Genomic DNA, 13,166 nt, shown 5'->3' on the forward strand with positions numbered 1-13,166 from the left:
AAAGGTTCTCGGATATTGGCACCGATGGGTCAACACGTGCGACAGTCATGAACGGAGGCCGCGGTTCTGAATGATGCTGTGGCCATGCCTCTTGATGGTCACCGTTGGCCTCTCACTGTTGGAATGGTCTTTCGGCTGGAGTGTTTGGGTGTCCCAGAAGTTTTCAAGCATAAGCATAATCTTCGTCAGTTCATCGTTCGGTTTTAGCTCGCAATAATAGACTCTGAAGAGGCCATTGTAGGCATCCAGCAATTGCAGACTGCGAAGAGGTATTTTCCAGCCCCGTGAGTGCATTCTGCAGATTTTGTCGAGCGGCCTGAACAGACTTGGAGGTTTGCGGCAGCTCCGCAAGACACTTGAGCAAGGTCCCATTCAAATATTTGTATGCTTCCAGTTTGACCTTGCCCTGGCGGTATTGTCTGCTGACGACTTTCCCCATAAGTTGGGCTGCCGCAACGACATGATGCGGATACGGATCAAGGGCGATAAAAGACGCAGTTGTAGTCTGGTCCAGTTTTGAGTTTTGCGTCCCCATCGTCGGTCCAACTTGGTGAGATCCACCGACGGTGTATTGGCTATCCAGGCCGAATTTTAGCGCACTGAAAACCTCATGTTCGGCTTCGAGTTGGGTCTCTGACAGTTGTGATAGTAGATCATGTCGCTCAGCTGCTTCGAGCGCGTCGACAAGAATCAAAATGCCCATATAATAGTGCAGCATAAGCTCGTACCAATTCAGCTTCTCCACCTGCCCGAGAAACGGGAGTCGCCGTTCGCAATCATTGAGGAGCGGTCGGAAAGTGACTCGAAATATCTCGATGGCTTCGGTGAAGGATGTCCAGGCTCGAAGCACCTTCTCATCTTCCGAACCTTCTCTGAGCGCTTCTTTCAAGACGGAAATCATCTTCCACACGTAAAGCTTTGTCGCCGCGGCAGCGGCTATCACCTGTAAGACTTCATCCTCTGTCATTGCGAAGGGATTCCTCCGCCATTCCTCAGTCCTCGTATGGAAAGATCCCGCACCCATTCTAAGCGTTCGCCAGCAGGATTCCATCTCCGCGCCATGCAGTCCTGAAGTGAGTGTTGACCTCAGGTTCAGTGTGAGTGACGAAGAGGTGTCGAACGTCAGCGCCGCCCAGTAGGCACGTGCTTCAGTCCGCAGAAACTTGTCTGAAAGCCTTGAACTTGCTGTTGGACTTGTCAATGGATCCGACGCTTGCACCACCATGGATCCGCTAAACTGGCAGCTGCGCTGCCCCTCACGCAGTCGTTGGATCTGTTGCAAGGCGGCTTGGACACAGAGTTGACCTGACAAACCGTCCATCTCCTCTTCTTCTGATATTCCCACAGGGACGGGTGTCAGGGAGAAGAGGAACAGAGTAAGCGCAGAACGATATGACACACGGTTGACCACTTTCAGCATATCTCTCCGCGATTTGCGCCAGAACTCTCTGACAATATGTTCAGGCAGGATACCGGCTCGTTCGGTCTGGGGAATAAGGTGGAACCATCGTGCTGCAAACGACCTTTTGGCATGCCTAAGGGATTGATCGATCTGATCCCACCTCTGTTGTTTCTGACTCGGCGACTGGTCACTACATGGCTGATTCCGCGCTTCCCAGTCACCGAATATGGACTCGTCCAGTTCGGAAAAGTATCCACTGGGAGGCAAGATGATACTACAGCTGGGGTCGACACTGAGGAAGTTAGCATGAGGCGATTTTGGAAACATTCGACGGCCCGTACACCAGTGCGCACGCATGTCTCCCCATCCAAAAGCCAAAGACGTTGTCGAAGCAGCTTTCGTAGATCCGCTCGAGCCAGTCACCAACCGATGTTGTTGTGTATTCGAAAGGCGGAGTTAGCGGGACAAATGAAGCGGAAGCGGCAACCAAGTTGGACGACTCGGTGGACAGACTTCTGAAGGCTTATCAGTGGTGCTGCGGTATCAATTCTGGGATACACGCACCGAGCATGATCCGGGGCGCCTTGAGAAGCAGACTCGGAAAGAGAGAGCCACGTATCATTCTCCGTGTCGCGCTGTCGAAGTTCTGGGGACAAGGATGACTGTTCAGAGGATTCTGTTGTCATAGGGGGAGTTCTGGCCTTCCGTGGTCCTCGAGCGCCGGATCTTTTCGCATTATTCATCCACTGATAGAACTGCAGGTGAGCTTCTCTTCGTGCTTCTTTTCCTTCCACGGGCGGTACCCTTGCGCCAAACCACACAAGACCCGAGTTGTATCACGACCTACCTCGAAAGTACATGGCCGCTTCCGACGTCTGCACCTGGAGCAGGAGCCCGACCAGCCCGGCTTCCCAGGCCCCGCGCCAATCCGAGCAGCATCACAGGCCAGTCGCGAATGGCGACAAGCATCGCAGCTGGAAAATTGTGTCCTCCGAGGGGTTGGATCGACAGTATTCTGCATCCTAGAAAAGAGGAGGGGCCGATTCAGAGATTGATTCGCATGCCGGCAAAGTGCGTCCTGACGATATGAACCTGGCGAGATTGATGGTGGAAAAGAAGGTCCGCGCGTGCCTGGGCTGGAGGGCGAAAAAAAGTTTCCTAGTAAGCACGGGGCCCAACGAGTCCAACCCCGGAGGCGTTAGACCTGCAGCAGCTCGCCAATGCTGGGGTCGCGCCCAATCTTCGGGGTTCCTAGTGAGGCGGCGAAAGGATGAAATCGGAACGTCGTCGTCGTCGAGTCTCTCCCACTGCTTGTTCAACTTGAAGGGGCACAGATCAAAAGGGGTCTGACGAGGGACCTGGCCGACACGTCAGCCAGCATGTCTACGGCGCATGGGTGGCTTACATAGAATGAAATTCTCATCTCGAACGAATTCGTGTCAAGTGTGTAGTGGTATGCCTGTCTGGTCCGCCGTAATTGTTGCGCTCTCTCACTTAATGCTCCGAAGTACTAATTTCTGCGCTTTCTGGGCTCGACGGGGAAGATTGTATCACAAGGAGAGGACAGACTAGGACACTATTTTGCTCCATCCGCCGCAGATATTATCCCCTATTGCTACCGTCTCCGCTCTCTCGCCATGTTCAAGAAATTGGCACTTCAGGTCCCACAAGTTTCCCGCGACACTCGCCAAAACCGAGCACTGGCCGTCCGGTCGAGTCTTCACACCATGCCGACAGGATGACGGAGTCACCATCTTCAAGATACCCCAGTTTCCCACCGCCCTCGAGGGCAATGGGCTGGCTGGCGTGCTGTGTCGCCTCGAACAGACAGCCCAATTCGAACTTCTTCCCCGTCTTCTCGTCCTTGCCATCTCCCGAGACGGTGCCCGTGCCCATCAGGTCGCCCGTGCGGAGTCCACAGTTGGCAGATGCGTGATGGGTAATCTGCTGGTAGGGCGTCCAGTACAGGTAACGGAGATTGCTTGTACAAATCTGATGTCGTTTGCCGTCTCGCTCGAGGGAAGCCGCGAGTTTGATGTTGAAAGTGCCATGCTCGAAGTCCTTGAATCGCAGATGCTCCAACGGGTGAGTGTTGTGCTTCGGCGCACACTGGAATGCCTTTAACGCATCAAGCGTGATGATCCAGGGAGAGATGGTGGTGCCGAAGGATTTCGAGTTGAACGGTCCCAACGGCGGCATTTCAAAGATCTGAATATCCCGACTCGACCAGTCGTTAAGCAACACAAACCCGAATATATGGTCTGGCGCGTCGTCTACTGTGATTGTCTCTCCATAAGGAACTGGTTTGGACACGATATATCCCATCTCAAGCTCGAAGTCGATGAATTGGGACAGTCCATAGGTCGGCTCCTTTGTCCCAGCTTTCCAATACACGCCTCTTGGTCGACGAACCAGAGACGGTGATGGGATAACACTGGATGCTCGACCATTGTATGCTGACGGCGCATGATAAAAGTTCTCTGGAATCTTACTGTTTGTTATAGGCATGCACTGGGGTGTTATCAGCAAAATGTCCTAGAGAACAACATGGCAATGCAGAGAGAGCCCACATTTGTGCAATGCTCCAGCGAGCAAAAAAAGTCCGTGTACTCCGGAATGGCCACGGGCAGATGCATCTTCACCTCTGACAGCTTATGCAAGCCGGAGTCTGGGATCTTGCCATCTTTGCAGGCGGAGATGATTTGGTCGCGCGCGGCACTTCTGGTCTTTGCTGGGAGCGCTGCGAATTTGTTCAGGGTCGCCTATCAACCAAGCCGATTAGAACCTGACCATGTTCCTCTCCCTTTGAGGCAGCCTCGTTTACGTGTACGTATGCCGCTGCGATTTGATACGGATGGGGGCCAATATTCCGTACCTGGCTAAGGGCATCGGCCACCAGAGCGTCCTGAAAAAAGCCAGATTTACTGAGCGCGCAAAGATCCAAAGCAAACTCGCCAATAGCAGTTGCACACCGCGGAGTCGGGTCTTGTTTTATCGAGAAAACCCCGAATGGGATATTGTCCAAGCTGAAGGGCGAGTCGGCAGAGATGTTGGATAATAAGCCCATGTTTTTCCCCTTCTATTGTTCGGTTTGCTTGTTTACCGGTCAACCTAGGGAATGAATGTTTGAGCTTCTGCTGGCGAGGATCGAGGATTCTTCTTATAGTTTTGACGGGTTTACCGAATGCCCATCCATCCCCCCTGCCCATCCAGCCATCCATTGCGAAAAGCCTCCTCCACACCGACATTCGCGGACCCCCGGAGTCGTGTAAACGGTCGCCGTTTTCTGGTTACACCTTTGGTAATGCCTATTTCGAGTGTGGAGCAGCCAATCAGCTGGCAGTACGAGAGATTTCGGTTCCGAAGGCCTCGCACGACTTCCGATGGTTGGCAGGGCAAAGGCACCGTCATAACTTCGCAACCGATATTCCGAGTTTCTTGCTGCTCTCCTCCTTTGGACGTCGAGTGAAGCGGCGGATACTGCTATGGTTGTCTTGTCGCGGCCCAGGAAATCCCTTTGCTGGACAAAACATGCTCGACGGACTTTGCGCACATAAGTGATACCTTTCTCCCACAAACAGCACCGCATGAGTCCGGTCACAGAGATGGGGAAAAGTTGACCAAAGTCGGGGTCCGGCACATTCTGCACATAAGTCCGCAGTTGCAGTGCGCTACCTTTGCACCCCCAAGCATGGATCATAATGGTTTTGAGGAGATGCGGTGGACCAAGTACTCCTCACGACCGATTCGTTTTGGTGCGGCTTGTAGCTAACGTGTGCTGTAGACTTGTATCGTCGTTGACAGCGATTACAAAAGCATGGATCGTCTCGAGCTCATATATCTCGTTATTGCGTATATGGAACCCCACTATGTAAACCAAAAACCGCGGCCGTGCATATATATCACGTTGAAATTTGCTGTAAATTCACTTGCCAGTTCCATTGCGCTCGAAGGACTGCCAATCCTCCACTCTGCGTCTCCACGGTTCGCCCCCTTCCTCGATCGTTTCTATCAGTCGAGTTGACCAATTGAGTAGACCAGCCCTCTGGACGAGGATTAAGATAGTCATCCGCCCCAGTGGGAAGAACTGTACTCTCCTGGATCTCAGCCATTGTGTCTTCATCAGGTTCCTCGAAACTCCACCACATGCCAAAATGACCATCAGCGTCTCGCGTTGCGCAGGCTGCGTTGGCATTATGGGCAACCCATTTGTCATAAGCAGCACAACGGGCGAGGTGGTATTGGTAGATTTGCCGGTCGAAATTCGCACCTTTGTCTGTAGCAATGAATGCCTCTTCTTGTGGCCACAATGGCCGACAAAACTCGGATAGATGGTGGAAAAAGATGCCCTTGAAGGTCTGACCGTCTTGACTACAATATCCACTGTGGTCACAGAATTCTTCAAGAATCCCTGCACGGCCCAAACCACTCCAGGTTGGATGTGAGTTTGGCCACCCGGTCGCCCGCACCACGCTCTCCACTAGAGCATGGCCATCATCCAAGTAGCTTCTGGATCCAGTAGCCAACCACAATCCGCGACTAGCGGACAGCACTACCCCTTGGTTGTAAGTATATACCATAGGGTTGAGGTCGTCGCAATTTCCAGTGCCGGGGTTGATAGTCCCATTCGGGTATCGGCGCCAGCCCGTGATGTGGAAGCCGTCTTGATAGAGACCAGACTTGGCATTGCGCATTTGGCTCTCCATAAGCCACTTGTAACTCTTGATGGCGTTTTCCAAATATAAGGGATCATGAGGCTTGGGGGAGCCAGTCCAGCCTGCTGCCATGTATGGGGACGTGTTGTTGTCGCCAGGGTGGTAGAGGTACATGGCAATGCTGGCCGCAGCGAAAAGTTCATTCGTGATGGCGTTCTTGTAGGGTGTCAGATATGGATTCCAATTCATCCCGCCTCCACAAAGGGATTCACCCCATCCCCCAGATGCCAGGTCGTAAAATATTCGAGCACGGTGAGCGGCCATGGGGCTGATTTGAAGCCCATGCCACCCAGTTCCCGAATCGGCGCGTCTTCCAGATTGGATAAAATCCCAGTGCTTCAAAGTATACATTTCGGCAAATTTCAAGTTCTCGAGCCAGCCAAGAACAACCCAGAGCATGTCATCGTAAGCTTGATTCCGTAAACCAAATGCATTCTCGCCAAAGTAGAAGACTGTCGTGTGAGCATAATACCGATCAACTATGTTCTGCCAGGAGAGCATATCAGAGCAGGTCGCCATGGAAGATGCATCCAAGGAGGAGACAATGCCGGCGAGCGTCGCCGAGACATGTGTCCCCATGACAGCAGAGGTCCAGTCGATCGCATCTGGCCATGTCCCGGTGAAAATGTCGAAATATGAATCTTGCATAACGTCCAAGGCATTCAGCATGTCGCGAAGGACCACTGGCATGTTGTATTTCCATGGTACCGTCTTGCCCCCTCCCTCCCTCTCTGGCACCAGTTCATTTTGGCTTGAGAGACCGCCAGAGTAGCCAATATGTCCTGCATGCCTCGCTCTTTCGATCGTCCTACTGCGCACAAGCCAGACGTAATAGAGGAGCAGGTGTATGAAGACTATGAGGCGCATTTTGGACTCGTGATCTTGAGAAGCATGGTCGCCTAAGGAGAAGTGGTCAACCGGATGGGAGACGGATAAAGATAAACGAGAGGTCGAAGGCCAGAGAGGAAGCGCATCTCAATCAATTCGTCGAGGAACGGGCACGAGAACAAGGCCTTGTGATCATTGTCGCGGGTAAAGGGACGAAGAAGGAGGGAGACGGCGTCTTCAGCGTGACCAGCAAAATCTTCGCCCTTTTGGTGGTTGGAGCAAATGAAAGTCGGTAAGCAGAGGGCTTTGTGGAAGCCAAGATTGGTAGGCCTGGTAGGCCACCAGCCTGGGGTCGCCCTGTAAGCGCGGGAAGAGATCGATCGAGGAGTTGCAGGTCCAGGCCCTGTCTGCCGAGCTGCCTGCAGGAACTGAGGGTTGCATGAGGTGGACAACAAGCACGTCATCTGCGCTCACTCCAACCACCAAGACGGTCTGAGGGGGCGTCTTGGTGTCTTCGTTCCTTTCCACCTCCTACACACGATAGCAACTGCGGCTCCAAGGGAAAGGCACAGCCACTCTTCAGCACGCCCTGTTATTTGTTTCCCCAATCAATCGTTCAGGCAGGCCAGATTCTTTGTCTGGATTCCAACCATCCGCTTCGATGGTCCAAAGTCCAATGGAAACATGATTCAAAACAACCATTGACCAAATGTTTCGTTGTCTATCGATTTACTTGAAGACGCCACTGTTCGAAATCAGATCACCGCTTGCAGTTCTTTCTATCAAGCCTGTGCCGCACCGATTTCCCAGCCATTGCGAGCTTCCAAGGCAAATCCAACGGCGCCTGAGTTTCACTTGTCGACGACAAGAACTCGACTTCTTTGGAGAGTCTTGACTCTGGCCATTCTTATTCTCAGCGAGAGAAGTTGTCCAAGGGCGCCTCATGTTTTATTTCCTCCCAAATCTTATCGATACCCTCACAAGCCTTGCTGCTCAAAGGTCCCTTCTCGATCCCACTCAGCGTCTGCTCAAGCTGCTCTACCGTGCTTGCACCCACGATGATCCCGTCCCCATTCTGTTTCTTCAGTGGCGAGTTGTAAGTGACCCATCGGTAGGCGAGCTCGGCGCGTGAACAGCCTTCTTCATTGGCGATCTGTTCCCACTTGGACAGGGCCTCGAGGTAGGACGGCTTCATGTACATTTGCCGGTACATCCCGCCGAGGGCCTCTTCGCTGAAGCGGCCCGCGCCATCCTTGATTTGCTGCGCGGTCTTGGTAAGGAAACCTCCGGCTAGCGGCGAGTAGGCGTAGAATGCGATGTTCAGTTTCGTAAGCGTTGGAAAAAGCTCCGTCTCCTGTCGACGTGCCACAGGGGAATAGTTGCCCTGGTAGACTGTGGGGAGGACATAGTTGTTGGCTTTGCAGACGTCGTAGACTTTTTGCACGTCGGCGGGGGAGTAGTTCGAGAGGCCGAAGCGTTTGAATACGCCGGTCTTGTAGACCTCGTTGACGCCCGCGAGGGTTTCTTCAAGAGGCGCAGCGGCGTCGGGGGAGTGAATATAGAAGATGTCAACCTGCGGGTGTGGTTAATCGAGGTAGGCACACTCCAGAGAGAGAAACTGAAAGCGTCGGTTGGTGAATACTCAGTTGTGATATAACAGCTCGGACGCCTCACAATTTCTTGGTATGTAACCAACGAGTGGTCCACCCAAATGACGATAAGACTAACTCACCTGCTTGACACCCAGCTTCTCTATGCTCTGCTTGGCCGTGTTGATAATGTTCTCCTTCGTCGCCCAGCCCGGCTGCCACCCACCCATCCACTTAGTATCGATGACGAACTTCTCTCCTGCCTTGACCTCGCCGAGACGCTTCTCCGATTCGCCATATAGCTGGGCAGTGTCAAGAATATTGCAGCCGTGAGCCAGGAGAATCGAGAAGGCCTTGTTGAGGTAGTCTTCAGCAATCCATGGGTCACGATTACCGAATGAGGCAGTTCCAAACACGACTTTGATACCTTCGGATGCCATGTTGGGTGATGATTGAATGGAGGTGTCTGTACGTCGAGCCGAAGAGTAATGCCCGTTAACAGAGTGCCCCTCAGTTATGTACGTCTGATATTGCCAGTAGGACGATGAGGGGAAGAGAGAAACTCAAAGAAAGAGATAAGAACTAGGCTGATTTGACAAACCGAGTCGGGACGTCAATAGAGAAAAGTCCTATATTTCGATGTCTTGTATATCAGAAATGTTAAATAGACTGTTGACGTGTCTCAATCCGGTGAAGGCTTGACCTAGAGCGCTTGGGCGAGTTCCATCTTATAGTCTGACTCTGGGCATTATGCAAAGACGGTTGTGCTGGCGTAGATCGGGGAGTTGTGAAGTGCCGTGTTCACGATTTGTCATCACACAATTTGATAGCACCGGACATAGCTGGTGGTGTTGGAGGTGCTGGAGACAGAACTGTTCCACCCCCGCCTGCGATATCGAAGGCCAAATTATTCATTTCCAGTAGTTGTGACTTCATACCGGACTTTCGAGACGTTCGGCCGACAGCCGGCGCCTCTTCCTTTGGCCCCCAACATTTCATGCAAGGGAAAGGCTGTTGGAGGGTCCTGGAGGCATTGGCAGTGCCTGGACACGGACGAATGTATTCGGCCGGTCATGATACGGGCGTCTAGCAGCCGAGTCAACGCCTGTTATGGTAGGCGAATACGACCATCTTCGAATGATTGGACTCGTAATATCATTTCCCTTTCTGATGCCCATCCCACATTGACAGTCTGTTAAGCCCATAAAACCTCGAGTCTCCTGGGTGTGTATACCTTGTACCAGCAATTCCTTTCGGCCTGGATTTGCTTGCTGAAGATGTCGCCATCGTTAATTCGATCGCTACAGCCAACGTCAGTTACGGGGGGGGGGGGAAAAAAAGAAAGAAAATGAAATCTCTTTTCGCTCGATGCACCGTGGAGAACAACTCTACCAGTCACTACCACACTCATCCATTACCTCCCCGGCCGTCCGAGCCTCGGAGGAGCTTTCCGTCATCCAAGTTCCTCGTCTAACAAAGAGTTGAAATGCCAACCATGGACCATTCGCTGGCACAGGGTCGTGGTGTGAATCGCTCTCATGCCTGGGTAGTTGGCCACATGAACGACGAAGTCGTGGAGAAAGTTTTGGGACACCTCAGTCCAGTTGGCAGAGGACAAGCCGAAGGATTAAATTCGATGTTATACCTGAGGGCTCTCTCGAAGGAGAACGCCTAGTAGTTCTCATGATGGAAATCTCTCCCTCGCATCTTGCGATTTCGGGGATCTCCAGAACCAAACAAACTCAATGCAGATACCCGACTCCCAGAATAATCCATGCTATGCTGAAGCGGAAATTCCCTCCCGTGCCGGTTGGGAGATTGGAAACACGAAGAAGCGAGCAAGGTCAAAATGTAGAAGGAAATTCGTGACGGACATTGGAGTCTGAAAGTGGTACCAAAGCGGTTTGCACCGTCGGCTCTATACGACGTCCAGGTATGAACGGTACAGCCTTGCGTCGGGGCATCAGTGCCTCGTTCTGTCCTCTCGTGTTTGGGAATGGTCAGCGAGCCTAACTGACAGGGATTTGGGACCGTAAGTTGAAGGATTTTCGCGCAGATCTGGTGGAGGTAGAGAGACACCAAGGTTATTGAGTGGGTCTCGATTCTGAGATTCAAGATATGTGCTAGTGGCTCCATTTTCTCTCAGCCACGACCCAGAAAGTGTCCGTAATGATCTGTTACTGTTTGGCAGTTGTCGCTCTCTTGCACCATCGTCCACGTCGTCACCCACAAGAGACCCTGGCGACGAGGTACTTCGTTGGTGGAATGTGTCTCGAATGAAGGTTTCGAAGCTCGGTAGCGTGCAGGGTCTTGGTGACGTTGTGTACGAGAGACTTGGCTCTTGTTGGGCATTGTCAGAGCCACTGCGCGCTGGAAATTGGCTTGCAGACCGGGCTGTCGACGGGGCCGACCCGTCACTGTTATCAGAGACGTTGTCATCGTCAAATTCGTCGGCGCGATGGCCTTTTCGACCAACTGTCATATGATGCCAATGCACACGACACGCCAGCTCAGTCTTGTCTAAACGATTGGCGATGTGCTTGTAGGGTAGTTTCTGGCCTTGCGTCCGACTCCGGAATAGAAAGGATTCCTGCTATCTGTCAGTGACGGATGCAAGAAGCTGAGCGAAGGCGCAGACCTCTTCGTCCGTCCAGCTGCGTATCAGTTTGCCTTGACGAACTTTGTCTCTCCGTGATGGATTGCGCGGCTTCTGCATCCGTGGAGACCGCGAGCCTGATCTGCCTCCTGGTAGAGGGAGAACAGGAGGCGCCATCGAAAAGGCTGGGAGATTGCTTCGTAGGCAGAAAAAGCTACAAGATGCCGTGTAACCAATGGGACTTGTAGGTAGACGTATTGAAGCATTCGAACCTGACTGCGGAACTTTCTTTTCTCGCAAAGGGTCGAGGCTGAAAAGAGTACACTGGTGTGACTCTAAAGTTCTGGCATTCCGGTCTTCGTGTTGAACCAGATGTTATATGACCCCGGTAGTGAGCAGAAGTTTGTCTCCAGTCTGCCTCCCCGAAACGCGAAGGCAGACTTGATGTTGGCTCTGCAGTTATGCGACCAGATAAAGGCCTCGTAAGAGTGGAGTTATTGGCCTTTGTCAAGGTAGGTGTTCGGGTTTTTCGATCACTCTGAGCAGCGGAATAACCGCTGGTACCGCTGCAAGTGGGTTTGCATATGAGGGTTAGGGCTACCGGACCCTCTTAGGCACGCAGATAGAGAGGGTCGCGACTGCAATAGGCGATTGGGAATGGGGATTATGCAGCCAAATGACAGAGCCGATGGTAGAGTGGTCTTCGGGCAAGCTCCCGTCTGCCGTGGCTATACCCGCAGCGGACGGGAATACACCTTCCCCAGTCAGCATCATGATTGAAAAGAGAAAACGTCTCCCAATTCATCAGAGTGCGAGAGTATGGAGGCGGGGCCGTCCCTGCCAGTCAGTCTTTCCATAGATCTCGATCACGCGGCCCGTGTTGCTCTAGAATAGGATAATCTGGTGAGTTCGAGCCACCCGTCCATCCAACCGTACTATCGCCAATGAACGTGTGAATGCTCTGGAATAATAGAAGGAAGAGGATTGATCCAACGCCGAAGCCAATACTCCATTCTGTGCTGCGAATCTGCCTTAGGGTAGGTGTTGGCGAATAAAAGGAGGTTGTGTGTGGTCCAACAAGCGCCAGAGTATCTGGGCGGTTAATTCTCACCTGCAAAGCCACAAGACGAGGGCCAAAACGACAGGGAATAAGGACAGAAGCTGGAGACTTGAACAAATTCAAGTAATGGTCCCATTGACTATTGGAGGTCGCCCGAATCGTGCAGGTAGTCTTGCAGGGGAAGAATATATCAGACTGGAGCGAGGGTCCGCAACGTCCTTTCAAGACAGGGATTGCCGCACGCCGTTGATTGCTCGATTGATTGATGGCCGTTTTGCCCCGGCGAACTCCTCGTGCCCTGTCATGGTCCCCTATCGCAATTGAGCTTGAGCAGCCGGGGATCAACGCGGTCCCTCACATCCATCGAGTGGCTTTTGGTCTTGAAGCGGTTATTTCATCCTCGCGGAAGTCTAGTTCCCCCCGTGAGAAACGAGAGAGGTCTTTGTTCGCTACCAACCGAGGGTGTTTCCCTCTTAGCGAAGACGCGCGAGAAATCGCAGCCTTCACCGTGGCTAGAAAGATTGCTATTGAGATTGCATTGGTTCAAGATGTTGTCGTGGCTAGCATAGGTAATCGAAATACGATCCAGCGTTGGTGGGGACGCGTGCACTGGTCGCTTAACGAGCAACAACAGCAAAGGGTCACAACCCCAGGCCCAGCCACCAAAATCAAGCCTAACGGACTAGAGGAGGCGGCATCCGGCTCCCCGGAAGGATCTCGAATCTGGTGTTTCTCTGGCCACAAAGGGCAATATCGTGGGGGCCGGCGAGATCCCTAGTTAGTTAAGACTGTGCAGCTCCGTAATAATGCTATGCATGTAACAGGTGTGGCCAGAGGTCGACAAAGCGGTCACCCCAGCACTTGAGCAACGCTAGCCACCTGGAACCGAGCCAATATCACAACTTTACTGCTCGTGAAATGTTATAGGATACTCCGTCCGGATGATGAGTGCCGAGATCTGGTGGGTAGGATGTCA

General features: G+C 52.6%; 4 protein-coding genes across 4 annotated transcripts; all 4 read right to left on the reverse strand.

The window, feature by feature from the left end:
* Window positions 1-190: 190 nt before the first annotated feature.
* On the reverse strand, window positions 191-2,088 carry Z519_10956 (uncharacterized protein; the record flags this gene model as incomplete). Its single annotated transcript, XM_016768669.1, has 3 exons — window positions 191-1,694; window positions 1,744-1,917; window positions 1,967-2,088. The coding sequence occupies 3 exons, from the start codon at window positions 2,086-2,088 to the stop codon at window positions 191-193; spliced, it is 1,800 nt and encodes a 599-aa protein (XP_016615056.1).
* Window positions 2,089-3,043: 955 nt separating this feature from the next.
* Window positions 3,044-4,469, reverse strand: Z519_10957 (fumarylacetoacetase; the record flags this gene model as incomplete). The annotated part of the gene is made up of 3 exons (XM_016768670.1): window positions 3,044-3,913; window positions 3,973-4,164; window positions 4,278-4,469. The coding sequence occupies 3 exons, from the start codon at window positions 4,467-4,469 to the stop codon at window positions 3,044-3,046; spliced, it is 1,254 nt and encodes a 417-aa protein (XP_016615057.1).
* Window positions 4,470-5,304: 835 nt separating this feature from the next.
* Z519_10958 (uncharacterized protein) lies at window positions 5,305-6,984 on the reverse strand (the record flags this gene model as incomplete). Its single annotated transcript, XM_016768671.1, has 1 exon — window positions 5,305-6,984. One exon carries the CDS (start codon window positions 6,982-6,984, stop codon window positions 5,305-5,307), a length of 1,680 nt encoding a protein of 559 aa, XP_016615058.1.
* An 874-nt stretch (window positions 6,985-7,858) lies between these two features.
* Window positions 7,859-8,974, reverse strand: Z519_10959 (uncharacterized protein; the record flags this gene model as incomplete). The annotated part of the gene is made up of 2 exons (XM_016768672.1): window positions 7,859-8,518; window positions 8,678-8,974. 2 exons carry the CDS (start codon window positions 8,972-8,974, stop codon window positions 7,859-7,861), a joined length of 957 nt encoding a protein of 318 aa, XP_016615059.1.
* Window positions 8,975-13,166: the final 4,192 nt, after the last annotated feature.

This window comes from Cladophialophora bantiana, assembly GCF_000835475.1.
Source record: "Cladophialophora bantiana CBS 173.52 unplaced genomic scaffold supercont1.20, whole genome shotgun sequence".
NCBI classification, from domain to species: Eukaryota; Fungi; Ascomycota; class Eurotiomycetes; order Chaetothyriales; family Herpotrichiellaceae; genus Cladophialophora; species Cladophialophora bantiana.